The sequence below is a fragment of the Hemitrygon akajei genome, chromosome 13 (genome assembly GCF_048418815.1).
Source record: "Hemitrygon akajei chromosome 13, sHemAka1.3, whole genome shotgun sequence".
Taxonomy (NCBI): Eukaryota; Metazoa; Chordata; class Chondrichthyes; order Myliobatiformes; family Dasyatidae; genus Hemitrygon; species Hemitrygon akajei.
This window is the reverse complement of record NC_133136.1, coordinates 104,378,075-104,393,242: the sequence shown is the minus strand read 5'-3', so window position 1 is coordinate 104,393,242 and position 15,168 is coordinate 104,378,075. Positions and strand designations below refer to the sequence as shown.

The window sequence follows — 15,168 nt, the reverse complement described above, 5'->3', positions numbered from 1 at the left end:
ATTCGGGAAAGATTTGCTTCCGAACCCGCCCGAGCTTGAACGGGCACACAGAGTTTACGTTCCCCCCCGGAATTCTGGGCTCCCGTCCGCGACCAGTAATCTTGTGCTTCCATCAATACCAGGTAAAACACAGTCTGATTGTAGAGGCACGTCGCAGGGGTTCTTTTCCTTTCCAGGATACAACCATTCGCTTTGTGGAAGATTTTGCACCCCAGACCTTAAAGATGCACGCTGAGTTTAAAGGTGCAATGAAAGTGCTTTTTGATCATGGTTTTAAACCCTCTCTTCGCAATCCTGCCGATCTACGAATCAAGCATAATACTGGAAAATACAAGTGGTTCAGGTCGGTGAAGGAAGCTGAAGCATTTGTGGCAAGTCTTCCGGCTATCCAGTCATCTTCAGAATCTGATCGGACCTCCTAAAATGGTGGATAAGTACTCCTCGTAGTAAAATTACTTTTTCTGGACTCAGACTTCACTTGAATCACTCAGACATTATTCATTGAAACTCTAAGGGCTGTTGACAATCTCTCCCGGGATTTGGTGTGTGTATAATCTATTTTTATTCTTGTATAACTTTATCTACAGAGTTCTACAACTGACTCTAACTTGTTTTGGAGGTTCGAAGTCTTTAGTGAAGGCCTCCCTGTTTGTTGGTTCACAATTTAATTGCTGATTTACTTTCCTTTTTAAAAAAAAATATTTATTTATTTATTTATTTTCCTTTACCTTTTTTCTAATCTCTGAATTTTTTTCTCTCCTCTCTGTAAATGGTTGATAAATACTCGTCTTGAATTTATAATTTTCCCCTTCCTCTCTTTTTTTTTAACCTTTTTTTCCCCTTTCTCTTACTTTATTCTTCTATAATTTTTCGCGGGTAGGTTAGTCTTGGTTTTCTTCTGATTTTCTCTGTATTAAGTTTTATATTTCTGCAGAAGGTGTTCTAATCTGTAGTTATGTTTTCTAGTGCATAAACTAGTTACTATTTGCTATAGTATTTATACGGAACTGTTGTTAATGACACAGATCTGGAAGTTGTATTTGGGTTAATTTTTTGGTAGAGCTAGCTACTTGTTTTGGTAGCCATCTAGTTTTGGGTTGTGTGGGTGGGGTGGATTTTCCAGTTCCAACATCACTCACTGTATTTATTGTTTCTCTTTATTGCTCAGGACATGTATATGTTTTGATTTTACGAATCTATGTTTAAATCTCTGCTCCCAGACTGCTATTGTACTGCTTGACTTTTTATATGCCTGCTGCCTTTTATGCATTAGTAATTGATAATGGCTAGTGCACTTAAATTCGTGAGCTGGAATGTAAAGGGATTGAATCACCCTGTTAAAAGGAGGAAGGTATTCTCACATATCAAACAACTCAAAGCTGACATTGCTTTCCTTCAAGAAACTCATATTCGTTGTTTCGATAACTCCCGGCTTCTGTCAAAGTGGGCGGGTCAGCATTTTCATTCATCCTTTGCCGCTAAAGCTAGGGGAGTCTCCATTCTTATTAACTCAAATATTCCTTTTGAACTCCATAATAAAATATCTGATACAAATGGCCGTTTTGTTATTGTTTCTATTATTGTAAACTATATAACACTAAAGCTGCACTAGCAAACCTGTATGCTCCCAACTTTGATGATGTTAACTTTTTTGAACGGTTTTTTTCCTCCCTACCAGACTTAAACTCATACTCTCTTATACTGGGTGGTGACTTCAACTGTTGGTTGGATCCTAAACTGGATCGATCGTCCTCTGTTACCAGATCACCTACTAAATCTGCCTTAGCTATCCAATTGTTTCTCTCTAATTTTGGTATCTCTGATATATGGCGTTTCCTCCATCCTACAGAGAGAGATTATTCTTTTTTCTCACATGTTCACCATACCTTCACTAGAATTGACTATTTCTTACTCGATAACCAACTTATCCCATTTGCCCACTCTTGTGACTATCAGAGTATACTGATTTCTGACCATGCCCCAATTACCCTCTCTCTGAACTTTCCTGGTCTCCCTCAGAGGAATAAACACTGGCGGTTTGATTCAACTTTATTATCGGATGATGATTTTGTAAAATTTATTAAGGATCAGATAACTTTTTATTTTAACACTAATACATCACCTGAAGTGCCATCCCAGATTGTCTGGGATGCCATTAAAGCATATCTGAGGGGTCAAATAATCTCTTACACAGCAAATCTCAACAGAAGATCCCGTGCAGATCGATCAGACCTCATTAACCAGATTAAAGATTTGGATCAAATATATGCTCAAACTAAGAACCCTGAATTATACAAGAAGCGCGTTGAACTCCAAACTAAATTTAACCTTCTGTCCACTCAACCTGTCGAACGCCAACTTCTCGAAAGCAAGAGTCGCTTTTACATTCATGGGGATAAGTCTGGTAAATTCCTAGCCAATCAGCTGAGGCGTTCCAAAGCCAAACAACATATTACAAAGATCCGGAAGGAGAACGGAGACTTTACATTGGATCATTTAGAAATTAATGACACATTTAAAAAATTTTATTCTCGGCTTTATTCCTCTGAATCTCTGAATGACAATATCTCTGTTGATCAATTTTTACAGAATCTGAATATCCCCTCACTTTCATCTGATTTCAAAGCCAAACTCAATGCGCCTATATCATCAGAAGAAATATCTTTTGCAATTTCTGCACTGTCCTCAGGGAAATCTCCTGAACCTGATGGGTTTCCTGTAGAATTTTATAAATCATTCTCTTCACTTCTTTCTCCTCAGTTACTTTCAGTATTATCTGACTCGTTTAATTACGGCAAATTGCCACCCTTTTTCAATGAGGCATCTATTATTCTTCTTTTAAAAAAGGGCAAAGACCCAACAGAGTGTTCCTCGTACAGGCCGATCTCTCTGCTCAATGTTGATGTAAAGATCTTAGCTAAAGTGTTGGCTCATAGATTAGAAACCGTTATTCCCTCCATTATCTCTGATGACCAAACAGGCTTTATTAAAAACCGTCTCCCTTTTTTTAACATTCGGCGTCTATTTAATATCTTATACTCAGCTCCAACTGGGACTCCTGAATGTGTTATTTCCCTCGATGCGGAGAAAGCATTTGATCGTATAGAGTGGAACTACCTTTTGCAGTCTTAGGAAAATTTGACCTCGGCCAAAGTTTCATCTCTTGGATCCAATTGCTGTACCTGTGTCCTACTGCTTCTGTTTTAACTAATTTTCAGAAATCCCAAGTAGTTAATCTCAAACATGGCACCCGTCAGGGATGCCCCTTAAGTCCCGTTCTCTTTGATTTGGCTATAGAACCTCTGGCGATAGCATTTTGAAACTGTCCTGAATTGACCGGGATTTGGAGAGGGGGTATTGAGCATAAAGTTTCTCTCTATGCTGATGACTTATTACTCTTTCTCTCAAATCCGTCTACATCCTTACCTCTAATGTTTTCACTTCTTGACCAGTTTAGCCAGATCTCTGGCTATAAACTTAATTTACATAAGAGTGAACTTTTCCCAATTAATAAAGAAGCACAAGAACTAATATTTCGTGATCTCCCTTTTAAAGTAGTCCATAATCAATTTACCTATCTTGGAATTACAGTCACAAGGAAGTTTAAAGATCTCTTTCGTGAAAACTTTGTCAATCTTTCATATGCTATAAAACAGAATCTGGTACAATGTCTATCTATCTATGTCTTTGGTAGGTCGTATTAATGTTGTTAAAATGTATGTTCTCCCCAAATTTTTATACTTATTTCAATCTATCCCAATTTTTATTCCTAAATCTTTTTTTGATTCCTTAGACTATTATTTTGTCATATCTGTGGCAGAATAAGTGCTCTAGAATTAATAAAATCCACCTCCAAAAATCTAAAAAAGAGGGTGGCATGGCTTTACCTAACTTTCGCTTATATTATTGGGCAGCTAATATACGTTGTGCTACCTTCTGGTCTTTCTTCTACGGCCAACCCGAGTGCCCTAACTGGGTGGCAATGGAGTTGAGCTCCACTAAAGAATTATCTATCTCTGCACTTCTTGGCTCTGCACTCCCTAGTAGTCTGCCCAAATCAATAGCTAATCCTCTTGTTAGACACACTTTGCGTATATGGGCTCAGTTCAGGAAATGCTATGGTTTCCAGGGGTTTTCCGTTTCTAGCCCTGTCGCACGTAATCACCTTTTTTTTTTTACCTACTACGTACGATTCAGCATTCCATGTTTGGTATAGGAAGGGCATTAGACATTTTGAAGATCTTTTCATTGATAATCGCTTCGCTTCTTTTCAGCAGCTCTCTGTTAAGTTCAACCTGCCTAACGCTCATTTTTTCAGATATCTCCAAATCTGACACTTTATTGCTCCTTTAATTCCTAGCTTTCCTGAAATGCCTGCGAAAAATGCTATGGACCTATTTCTTTCCATTAATCCACTAGGTAAAGGTTTAATATCAATTATCCGAGATAAACTAGCAGCCTTACGATGGGCCCCTGTGGATAAAATTAAAATGGCCTGGGAGCAGGATTTAAATATCTCCTTATCCGAGGAGAGCTGGGACTCAGTTCTCAAATCGGTTAACTCAACCTCTCTTTGTGCTCGCCATTGCCTTTTACAGTTTAAGATTGTTCATAGAGCCCATATGTCTAAATCTAAACTATCTTGATTCTACCCTGGCATTAGTCCGCTCTGTGATAAATGCAAGAGGGGCGTGGCCTCTCTCATTCATATGTACTGGTTCTGTCCTAGCTTGGAGAAATTCTGAAAAGATGTCTTCACTACATTATCGGGTATTCTGAATCAGCACCTAGAACCAAACCCCTTAATTGCTCTGTTCGGTTTTTGGGGCGAGACAGATTTATGTCTGGGTCCGACCAAATGCCGAATACTATCCTTTGCCTCTCTCCTGGCTAGACACTTGATCCTCCTTAGATGGAGAGATGTTGCCCCGCCCACTCATGTGCAATGGCTTAACGACATTATGGCCTGCTTGGACCTCGAAAAAATTAATTTTTCAGTTCTTAATTCGGATCTAAAGTTCCATAAGGTCTGGGGACCTTTTATCGAGTACTTTCATAACCTTCCTCTTGACTAGGGTTTTTTTTTCTTTTTTTTCTTCTTTTCGGTCCCTTGCTTTCAGCTCCCTTTTTTTTTCTGGTAGTAGGCATTATTATCCTCTGTTGCTAAGTGTATTCACAGTCTGTGAGTTTGACTGTCCTGACTTATACTCTTTATATTGTGTTGTGGTCGGTCTGGAGTTGTTTTTTTTCTTGTGTTGTGGGGCTTGGGGAGGACACTAAGCTTACTTGTCTTTAATTTAGGTGCTTTTTTGTTAAATTCTCTCCCTTTGTAGCATATTGTTATTGTATGCTTAATTTTGCACTGTATTAATGCTCCTCATTGGGATTTGGGGTTTTTAATTTGTAAAATGTTTTGAAAAACTAATTTTAAAAAATTTTAAAAAACTTCAGGGATGGTGAGATCATGCAAAGCTACCGCTGAATTTCCATTCACCTATAACTATATCTGATTCTATGATATTTATTTAACTCCTATTTCCTGAGGAGACTGAGGTCCTTTAACATCTGCTGGATGATGCTGAGGATGTTCTACGAGTCTATGGTGGCCAGTGCTATCATGTTTGCTGTTGTGTGCTGGGGCAGCAGGCTGAGGGTAGCAGACACCAACAGAATCAACAAACTCATTCGTAAGGCCAGTGATGTTGTGGGGGCGGAACTGGACTCTCTGACGGTGGTGTCTGAAAAGATGATGCTGTCCAAGTTGCATGCCATCTTGGACAATGTCTCCCATCCACTCCATAACGTACTGGTTAGGCACAGGAGTACATTCAGCCAGAGACTCATTCCACCAAGATGCAACACTGAGCGTCATAGGAAGTCATTCCTGCCTGTGGCCATCAAACTTTACAACTCCTCCCTCGGAGTGTCAGACACCCTGAGCCAATAGGCTGGGTCTGGACTAATTTCCACTTGGCATTATTTACTTATTATTATTTAATTATTTATGGTTTTATATTGCTATATTTCTACACTATTCTTGGCTGGTGCGACTGTAACGAAACCCAATTTCCCTCAGGATCAATAAAGTATGTCTGTCTGTCTGGATCTTTTCTTCCTATCTCATTTCTGATTTACTTTGTGATGAAGCTACATTACAGGATGTTGGCGCGTGGCCTAGTGGGCAAGGCATCAGACTAGTAACCTGAAGGTCACTGGTTCGAGCCTCAGCTGAAGCAGCGTGTTTGTGTCCTTGAGCAAGGCACTTAACAACACATTGCTCTGTGACGTCACCGGTGCCAAGCTGCATGGGTCCTAGTGCCCTTCCCTTGGACAACATCGGTGGCGTGGAGAGGGGAAGGCCTGCAGCTTGGGCAACTGCCGGTCTCCCATACAACCCTGCCCAGGCCTGCGCCCTGGAAACTCCAGGCGCAGATCCATGGTCTCTCGAGACCAATGGATGCCACCATTCACAAGCAAACAAAATCTTTTCAAAAAATAACTACCGTAGATTCCGGATTATAAGCCGCTACTTTTTTCCCACATTTTGAACAGCTTTGAACTCTGCGGCCTATAATCCAGAGTGGCTAATACATGGTTTTTTTTCATGCCGCCTCGTAAACATTTTGCCTCGTAACAGTAGACCAATAAAATTGATGAGTAGTTCACAGAGGTCCAATGAAATTGTACGATAAATCAAGCGCACTTTCACAATTAAATTATTGTAAATCAGTCATTTGTACTCACCCTCATCAACATGGAAAATACTCGAAGAAAAGCAAGACCCGAGCGCGTCAGACCCGATTAGACCCGATCACATTGCGCAAGCGCGTCAGACCCGATTAGACCCGATCGCAATGCGCAAGCGCGTCAGACCCGATTAGACCCGATCGCATTGCGCAAGCGCGTCAGACCCGATTAGACCCGATCGCATTGCGCAAGCGCGTCAGACCCGATTAGACCCGATCGCAATGCGCAAGCGCGTCAGACCCGATTAGACCCGATCGCATTGCGCAAGCGCGTCAGACCCGATTAGACCCGATCGCATTGCGCAAGCGCGTCAGACCCGATTAGACCCGATCGCAATGCGCAAGCGCGTCAGACCCGATTAGACCCGATCGCATTGCGCAAGCGCGTCAGACCCGATTAGACCCGATCGCATTGCGCAAGCGCGTCAGACCCGATTAGACCCGATCGCATTGCGCAAGCGCGTCAGACCCGATTAGACCCGAGCGAAAACGCTGCTTTTAAGTTAAAGTCGATCAATAACTTTTCCTGGTAGGCTGCAGTATATATATTTTTACCAGTCGCTAGGAGATATTGGAATGTTGTTCGTGCTGTTCAGTAAAAAAGTATATGCAACGTAATTTGTGTTACCGATACGTATGTATATTTAAAAGTAGCGGTGCGGCCTAAAATCCGGTGCGGCCTTTACAATTAAAAAATTGATTTTATTTCTAAAATTAGAGCCTGCGGCTTTTAATCAGGTGCGCTCTGTAGTCCGGAATCTACGGTAAATTATTTGTACAATCAAGTGTAATATGGTGCCCTTTCCAAATTTTTACTTCTTCATAGATACTCAAAATACTGCTCTAGTCCCAATCATTTTCAAATGTCATAGAAAACCCCATTTAGTCGATGCCAAACTATTTCAACTGCCTACTCACATCAACCTTCTCAAACTTTGAAATTGTGCTTGCATGCATCACTTACACTGGCAGCTCATTCCATATTCTCATGACTCTCAGTGTGAAGGAAGTTTCTCATGTTCTTCTTAAACTTTTCACCTTTCACCCTTACCCATGACCTCTCGTTGTAGTCCCACCCCAATCTCGGTGGAAGAAGCCAGCTTGCACTTACCCTATCTATACCCCTCAATTTTGTGTACCTCTATTAAATCGCCCATTTTTCTACATTTCAAGGAATAAAGTCATAACTTATTCAATACTCCATTTTAACTCAGTTCAAGTCCTACAACATCTGTATTCTTTCAACCTTATTTACATCTTTCCCCGACGGTAAGTGACTAAAACCGCACACAATACTCCAAATTCAGCCTCACCAACATCTTATACAACTTCAACATACACCCCATCTCCTGTACTCAATACTTTGAATTATGAAGGCCAATGTGCCAAAAGCTTTCCTTACACCCCTATTAACCTATGATGCCACTTTCAATAAATTATGGTACTGTATTGCCAGATTTGTTTGTTCTACCACACTCAACGCCCTACAGTTCACCGTAGGGTAACCCACAGCTTTTAATTAGGTACACTACATTACTGTTGGACTAACAAAATAGGTTTAATATCAGAACATGACTACATCCTAAACGGTTGCATGTGGATCTAATTAAATTATAAATGAAATTAGTAACTATTTGTTGTTGGCAGATTTAATTTGGGATACCTACCTAGCTTTCGTTTGACTTTTCTTGGCAGCTGCTTCACTGGCAGTCATGGGTTCAGGGAATACTGTAGGAATTGAAGCATTCTACAGAATAGAATTACAACAAATTTAGTAACAAAGATTTTTCATTCAAAACAAACATTAAACAAAGCCCACTGTGGATTTCTGTAAGCTTTAAATGAATAAATATGGAATTATCAACAATGTACTAACATTCATAAGCAATGGAACAGGAAGTTGGAGGCAAAGCAAGGTATGGATAGCATCAGATATGTCTAATCAGATGTGATAAACTAATTTACTCAGGACCATACATCAGATCACAGACTTTCGACTATATTTATTAATAATTGCAATGAAGCTACAAGGTAGCCAAATTTGCTGCTGACACCAACTAGACAATAAATTCAAATAATAATTTGCATAGGCCATTAGATCCAAGAGATCAGAGTGTTCCAAATAATGATAAGCTAGAAACTACAGAGCCATGTAAATGAACCACCTACTACTGGACAAGTACAAATGAGAGAATCTGAAAGGATATATAGAATATTATCCTTTATCTTAAGGGTATAGGAAAACAAATACACATTTTAATTCCCTGTTCCACTTCTACTGTGACCTTTGTGCTCAGCTTCCTACACTATTCCACTTCATAGCAAGCTCAAGGACCAATGCTATATCTTTCAAATGGCTTCTTGAACCCAATACTGAAAAAAACAATCATGGTTCTACACCCACCCAATGTTTATTGTTACTTCTACTCTTAACTTGCATCATCGGTTTTGAATTTAACCACTTTTGCCTTCTATCCCATCACAGAAGCTCTTTTGTTCTTTTCCCCTCAACCACATCCCCACCCCCACAATCATTTCACTACACATCTAAACCGGTTCATTTTTTTTCTGTCCTGAAGCACAAAGAAAAACAAATCGCTAAAATATTTAGTTTTTCTTTCCCTCTCCAGAGCCATTAATCGAGCTCTGGTACTAAAACTTTACACCCATGCATAAAATAAAAACCCTGTTATAGCCCTAAACCTGTATAATGATTTTTATACAAATAATGGAGTTAATAACAGGTTAAGAAAAAACACTTAGTGGGGAAATTCTACAACAGAGTAACAGTGGCTCTTCAGAAAAAGTGATGTTCATAAGCACTTGGAAAAGAGTCGAAAACTGAAAATCTGTTTTTCTCCCCACTGCTACAATACACAAAAAAAATTCAAAATACAATAGATTTTTAAATACATTGTCAAGGGATATAGTTTCAGGACAGCTAATTGAGAATCCAAGATCGGACACAGAGGATAAGTTTAAGTGATATCCTGTTCCCTCACCCTAAATAGCAGCTGGTTTAGTCTGATGAAAGGAAGATTCCTCTGAATCACTTTGACAACTGTTGAGAAGAATATCAAGATGTCCTTTTTAGGGCACCTTTGACATTTCTGTTTTCTGGCTAGCAAAATGTAGAAATTTCAGTGCAACCACAGGTTTGAAGGGGATTGTTAAACATAAATTTCTAACACTGCCAACAGATCAAAAACCCACACGTCATAATTGCTACAGTGTGGGAGACATGAAGAAATAAATCCAAAATACAACTCTTTCTGGCCTTCAGGCTCACCTTGGAATCCGTGATAGACATTTTTAACTGACGTTCAATAATGAATTGTCCAATTATCATTAGCACCATAGTGTGCACAAAGCCCTTTGTGCTTAGTTAATAAAGTTGCAACCAACTTGTTGACAGTAGATAGAAATCCACTCGTCAGCACAAAATAAAAATAGCAAACCTGCCTATTGGCTTACCACCCCTCTGATGATAATTGCATATGGACAAAATAGTTTTTAAAAAGTGCTTACTTCAACTTCCTGCCCAGTTCTTTGCAATATCTAAACTACAGCTTTGTTGCTGTACTAAAAATGTACAACAGTGATGGGGTGAAAGCTGATTTCAACATACCCTTCACAGCTTCCAGTAAACACAGTTGTGAAAGAACTGAATCCTACTTAGATTTATGCATTGCACTCCAGCATTTCAAATAACTTTAACAGTATGAAGAATACAAAGTCATCTTAGACTTACTTCAGATTACATAATTGCACCATAATCTGTATATAACTTCATTAACCGTGTTATAGTTTTTAGTGAAGTTCATAATTGTTAAGTATTCAATGCAAACAAATTGCCACTGGCACAGTGCAATTTCCAGGTACCACAACATTTCTCTCATTTTATTTCAAAAATATGAAGCAAGTCTTTACAATGAACTTTCTTACAGTAAATACAGCAAAAAGAAAACATACACTCACATTTATATTTGGCAGGGGACATGCTTTCCCAATCAATTTAAAAGCAAAATCTGAAACTTGGTAAATATCAGGTCTCTTGTCTGGGCATGGTTCGAGCATATAACCTTTTGAATAAAGAAAGTGTAAAGATACTAATAAAATGCATTATACATTAAACATCTGAAACCGTCTTGTTTAAAAAATGGATACTAGGATTTCTTTTCAATATCCACAATCCAATCATCAAATCTGCAGCAATGGACTTGAGATACAATATTGAAATTATACAAGGCAAACTGCAAAAATACTGCAGATTGTAAAATATACTTTTATAGAACCTAACAGATAAAAACAATAAACTGGCCAGTTTCTTGCAACTGTTCTGAGAACTTCCAAGATGTCAAATATTAATCAAGACATTGGAATCAACTTAAATTGAAGATTATAGGTAATGATGATTACATACACTCCAGTTTATAACACTTCATTAGTTCTTCAAAATTTAGATTTGCCACATTTAATCCAGTAAAACTGAGTATTGGCTCCTTATGCTTAATTAGTTTAGTTTTCTGTGGTCGAGAAGGTTAAACTGCTTTTGAGTTCTATGTACTCTAACTCACTTGGATCAAAAGGCAGATTTTCCTGATACTGCTTACCTGCTGGAAATTACTTGAAATATTGAATACGATCCTTACCTACAAGTACCAAAATAGAATCTATAACATTTACCTGAAGGTGTAGATTTTTATTTTATTTATGTCTGGTTATGGCATAAGAATGTCATTCCTCATCTCCCAGCTCCACTCTTTGCCTGAAGTTCTCAAGCTCAAGAAAGCTAAGTACTTTCCTAATATTTTCAGTCTATTACGAATATACCTCAGTAGGCAGGCTGGTGTTCTGCACCGTTACCTGCATTTAACCGATTTCCCTCTCCCTCACTGCTGCTGGGGAAAGCTGTAGGGGTCTTGGGCAAGGTTTGGTTGCTGTGGTTTGTGGCTTGGACTTATTTTTAAGACGACTCTGCAGTTCATGTTACATGTGTTTCTGATTTCTGGTTACTTTTTTTTATTGCTGTTTTGCGCAATCTTGATCGGAGCAGTCAAAGGACACAGCATTAAATTGAACTGAATTGAACTAAACTGAATAATCCTAGACTGTTACAGGGACTCTACAGTTCAATGTTTCATATTCTGTGTGTTATTTGCTCATATTTCGCCATTTGTGTGATTTGGGTTTTTTTGCATGTTGGGTATTTGAATAGGTTCCATGATGTTTCTTTCTTTCATGGCTGCTTGCAGGAAAATTAATCTCAGGGTTGTACACTGCATACATACTTTAATAATAAATGTATTTTGAATATGATCTGGAATATTTATAGGGAGCTTTTGGAAAGTAGCAATGTGTCAGGTGTTATTTTAACTTTTAAACAGAATATTTCCTTCCAAGATCTGGACGGCAATCTTTTGAAGAAAATTCCTTAAGCTGACTCCTAACAATCTCCCCACATGTCAAAACATAGGATTATAAAAACAAAATTAACATCTAAATGTTAAGACACTTCTGGAAATAACGAATACGTACACAACGCTGGAAGAACTCAGCAGGTCAGGCAGCATCCATGAGAAAAGAGTAGCCAACGTTTCGGGCCGAGACCCTTCATCAGGACTGGGGGGGGGGGGGGGGGGGGGGAAGGGAGGGCCGAAGCCCAGTAATAGAGATAGGGGAGGGGGTAGGGCCTAGAGGCGCCAGGTGGAAAACCAATCAGAGGAAAGATAAAGGAGGGAGGGGGAGGGGATAAGCATGAAAGAACTGTAGAGATAAAGAAGCAGAGAGTTGAAAGGGGAGAGACGCAGAGAGGGACCTGGGATGGGGGAGGGAATTACCAGAAATTGGAGAATTCAATGTTCATACCACCAGGCTGGAGGCTACCCAGATGGTAGATGAGGTGTTGCTCCTCCAACCTGAGTTTGGTCTCATCATGGCAGTAGAGGATGCCATGTATGGACATATCTAAATGGGAATGAAAGGCAGAGTTGAAGTGGGTGGCAACCGGGAGGTCCTGTCTATTGTGACGGACGGAGCATAGATGCTCGACGAAGCGGTCCCCCAATCTGCGTCAGGTCTCACCGATGTAGAGGAAGCCACACCGGGAGCACCGGATGCAATAGACGACTCCAGCAGACTTGCAGGTGAAGTGTTGCCTCACCTGGAAGGACTGTCTGGGGCCCGGAATGGTGGTAAGGGGGGAGGTGTGGAGACAGGTGTAGCATTTGCGCTGCAAGCAATACCTCATCTACCGTCTGGGTAGCCTCCAGCCTGGTGGTATGAACACTGAATTCTCCAATTTCCGTTAAATCCCTCCCCTTCCCCTATCCCAGGTCCCTCTCTGCCTCTCTCCCCTTTCAACTTTCTGCTTCTTTATCTCTACAACAGTTCTTTCATGCTTATCTCCTCCCCCTCCCCCCTTTATCTTTCCTCTGATTGGTTTTCCACCTGGCGCCTCTAGGCCCGACCCCCTCCCCTATCTCTATTACTGGGCTTCGGTCCCCTTCCCCCCATTCCTGATGAAGGGTCTCGGCCCGAAACGTTGGCTACTCTTTTCTCACGGATGCTGCCTGACCTGCTGAGTTCTTCCAGCGTTGTGTACGTATTCTTTGATCCACAGCATCTGCAGTTGTATTTCTGGAAATAACACCAGTTAAAACATTTTCACTGAAAATTAGGAATAAAAAAGCACTGATTCTGAATCACTGTACATACGTATTAAACTGTGCAATTTCTGAGAGTACTTAGAGGTGTCTGGCACTGTAAAATTCCCATCACAGATTGCAACCTGACTTTCTCCAAAGGGTAGAGTGAAGAAACAAAGTTTGTAGAGTAAGCATCCAAGTGCCTAAATAGAGAAAATGTTACATCATTATTTTTAAAACCAGCATATTCAACAGTTAACAAATTTGTATATTATAATAGAATTCATCATTACAGTTAAAATATTCAAATGCCACAAGTAATAATAAAAATTAAAAAAATAATAAAAGCCATTAAGATTAGTTAGCAATGCATGTCAACGAGGAAAAAAAACATCTTACATTGCAATGACCAACTACAACAACCTAAGTGTTTGAATATCTCTTATTTGTTAATTTGATTGCACATTTGATAAAATTTACAACTGCCCAATAGAAACAATGCTATCAAGGCATAGTTCTGAACAACCTTGAATAGTGGGGAGCTTAACTGTGCTGAACTTAGACTAATGAAAGACCCAAATCCACAAAGCTCGATGGGTCAGGCTTTCAGTCTTATCTCACAGGTTAATTACAGGAATAGGCGTTACTGACTGCATATTAACTAATGACTGAATACTCAACATATGCTTCAATCCAGAGGAAGAGAAACAATGACTAAAAAAACAGGCAGAATGGTGTCTCAGCTTCCTGGCTATTATTTGGAGGACTGCACTGAATGCTTCCCTCAAATTGATTTATCTGTTGAAGTGAATGACAGTAGCCTTTCCACTTTGCCATCCAATTGGTAAAGCTACCAGAGGAATACCCAAATAAAATGGTGAAAGATGTGAGATTTTCTATGGACAAAGATGACCAGTGAAAGGAGAGCTGTTTACATTCATTTTCACAAGGCAGTCAAAAAGGTCTCTTATGGTAAGCTCATCCAGAAGATCAAGCTGCATAGGATCCACAGTGACTCATCTGGATTCAGAATCAGCTTTGTCCATAGAAAACTCAGTTTAGTAACTGATGGGTCTTATTCAGACTCGAGGTTCATGACTAATAATGTCCGCTGGAATCTGTATTGGAACAGCTGTTATTATATAAATACACATGACTTGGATAAAAACATGGATGGGTGGGTGGATTAGTAAGTTTGCATAATACAGAAGGATTTGTGGCATTGTGAATAATGTAGAAGAATACGAAAGGTGATGGTGAAATAAAGATCAGCTGCAGATGTGGGCAAAAAAATGGCAGATGTTGTTTAATCTGAGCAAGGCGAGGTGCTGCACTTTTGGAGATCAAATGACAAGAGAAAGTACACCATTAATGAGAAGATTCTTAACATCACTGATGAACAGGAATCTAAGGTTTCAAGCCCACAGCTTCTCGAGTGTAGCTGCACAGAGTGATTGGGGATGGGGGTTAAGGGCAGGAAGTAGCATGCATGCCTTTATTAGTTAAATCAATGAGTTTAAGAGCAAGAAAGTTACATTACAACTTTATAACACTCTGGAGTATTATAATTCTACCCAATTCTGCCCACTGCATAACAGGAACAATGTGGAGGCTATGGAGAGGGTGTGAAGAAATTCACTAGGATGCTGCCTGCATTAGAGTGTAAGTGCTATAAATAGCAAACTGGCCTTTCCGCCCTGGAGCAACAAAGTCAGGAGGAGGAAAATCTGATACAAGCATAAAAAAATATAAAAGGCAGAGATAGACAGCCGATA

At 39.7% G+C, this 15,168-nt stretch overlaps 1 protein-coding gene across 2 annotated transcripts in view; it reads right to left on the bottom strand.

The window, feature by feature from the left end:
- bmp2k (BMP2 inducible kinase) overlaps positions 1–15,168 on the bottom strand; it is a 96,415-nt gene that overhangs the window by 24,264 nt on the left and 56,983 nt on the right. For both annotated transcript variants that reach the window (XM_073065206.1, XM_073065207.1), the window contains exons 7-9: positions 13,464–13,596; positions 10,725–10,828; positions 8,414–8,493 (exon numbers count right to left, since the gene is read on the bottom strand). In XM_073065206.1, coding sequence (XP_072921307.1) covers positions 8,414–8,493; positions 10,725–10,828; positions 13,464–13,596 — 317 coding nt within the window. The remainder of the gene's footprint in view (positions 1–8,413; positions 8,494–10,724; positions 10,829–13,463; positions 13,597–15,168) is intronic.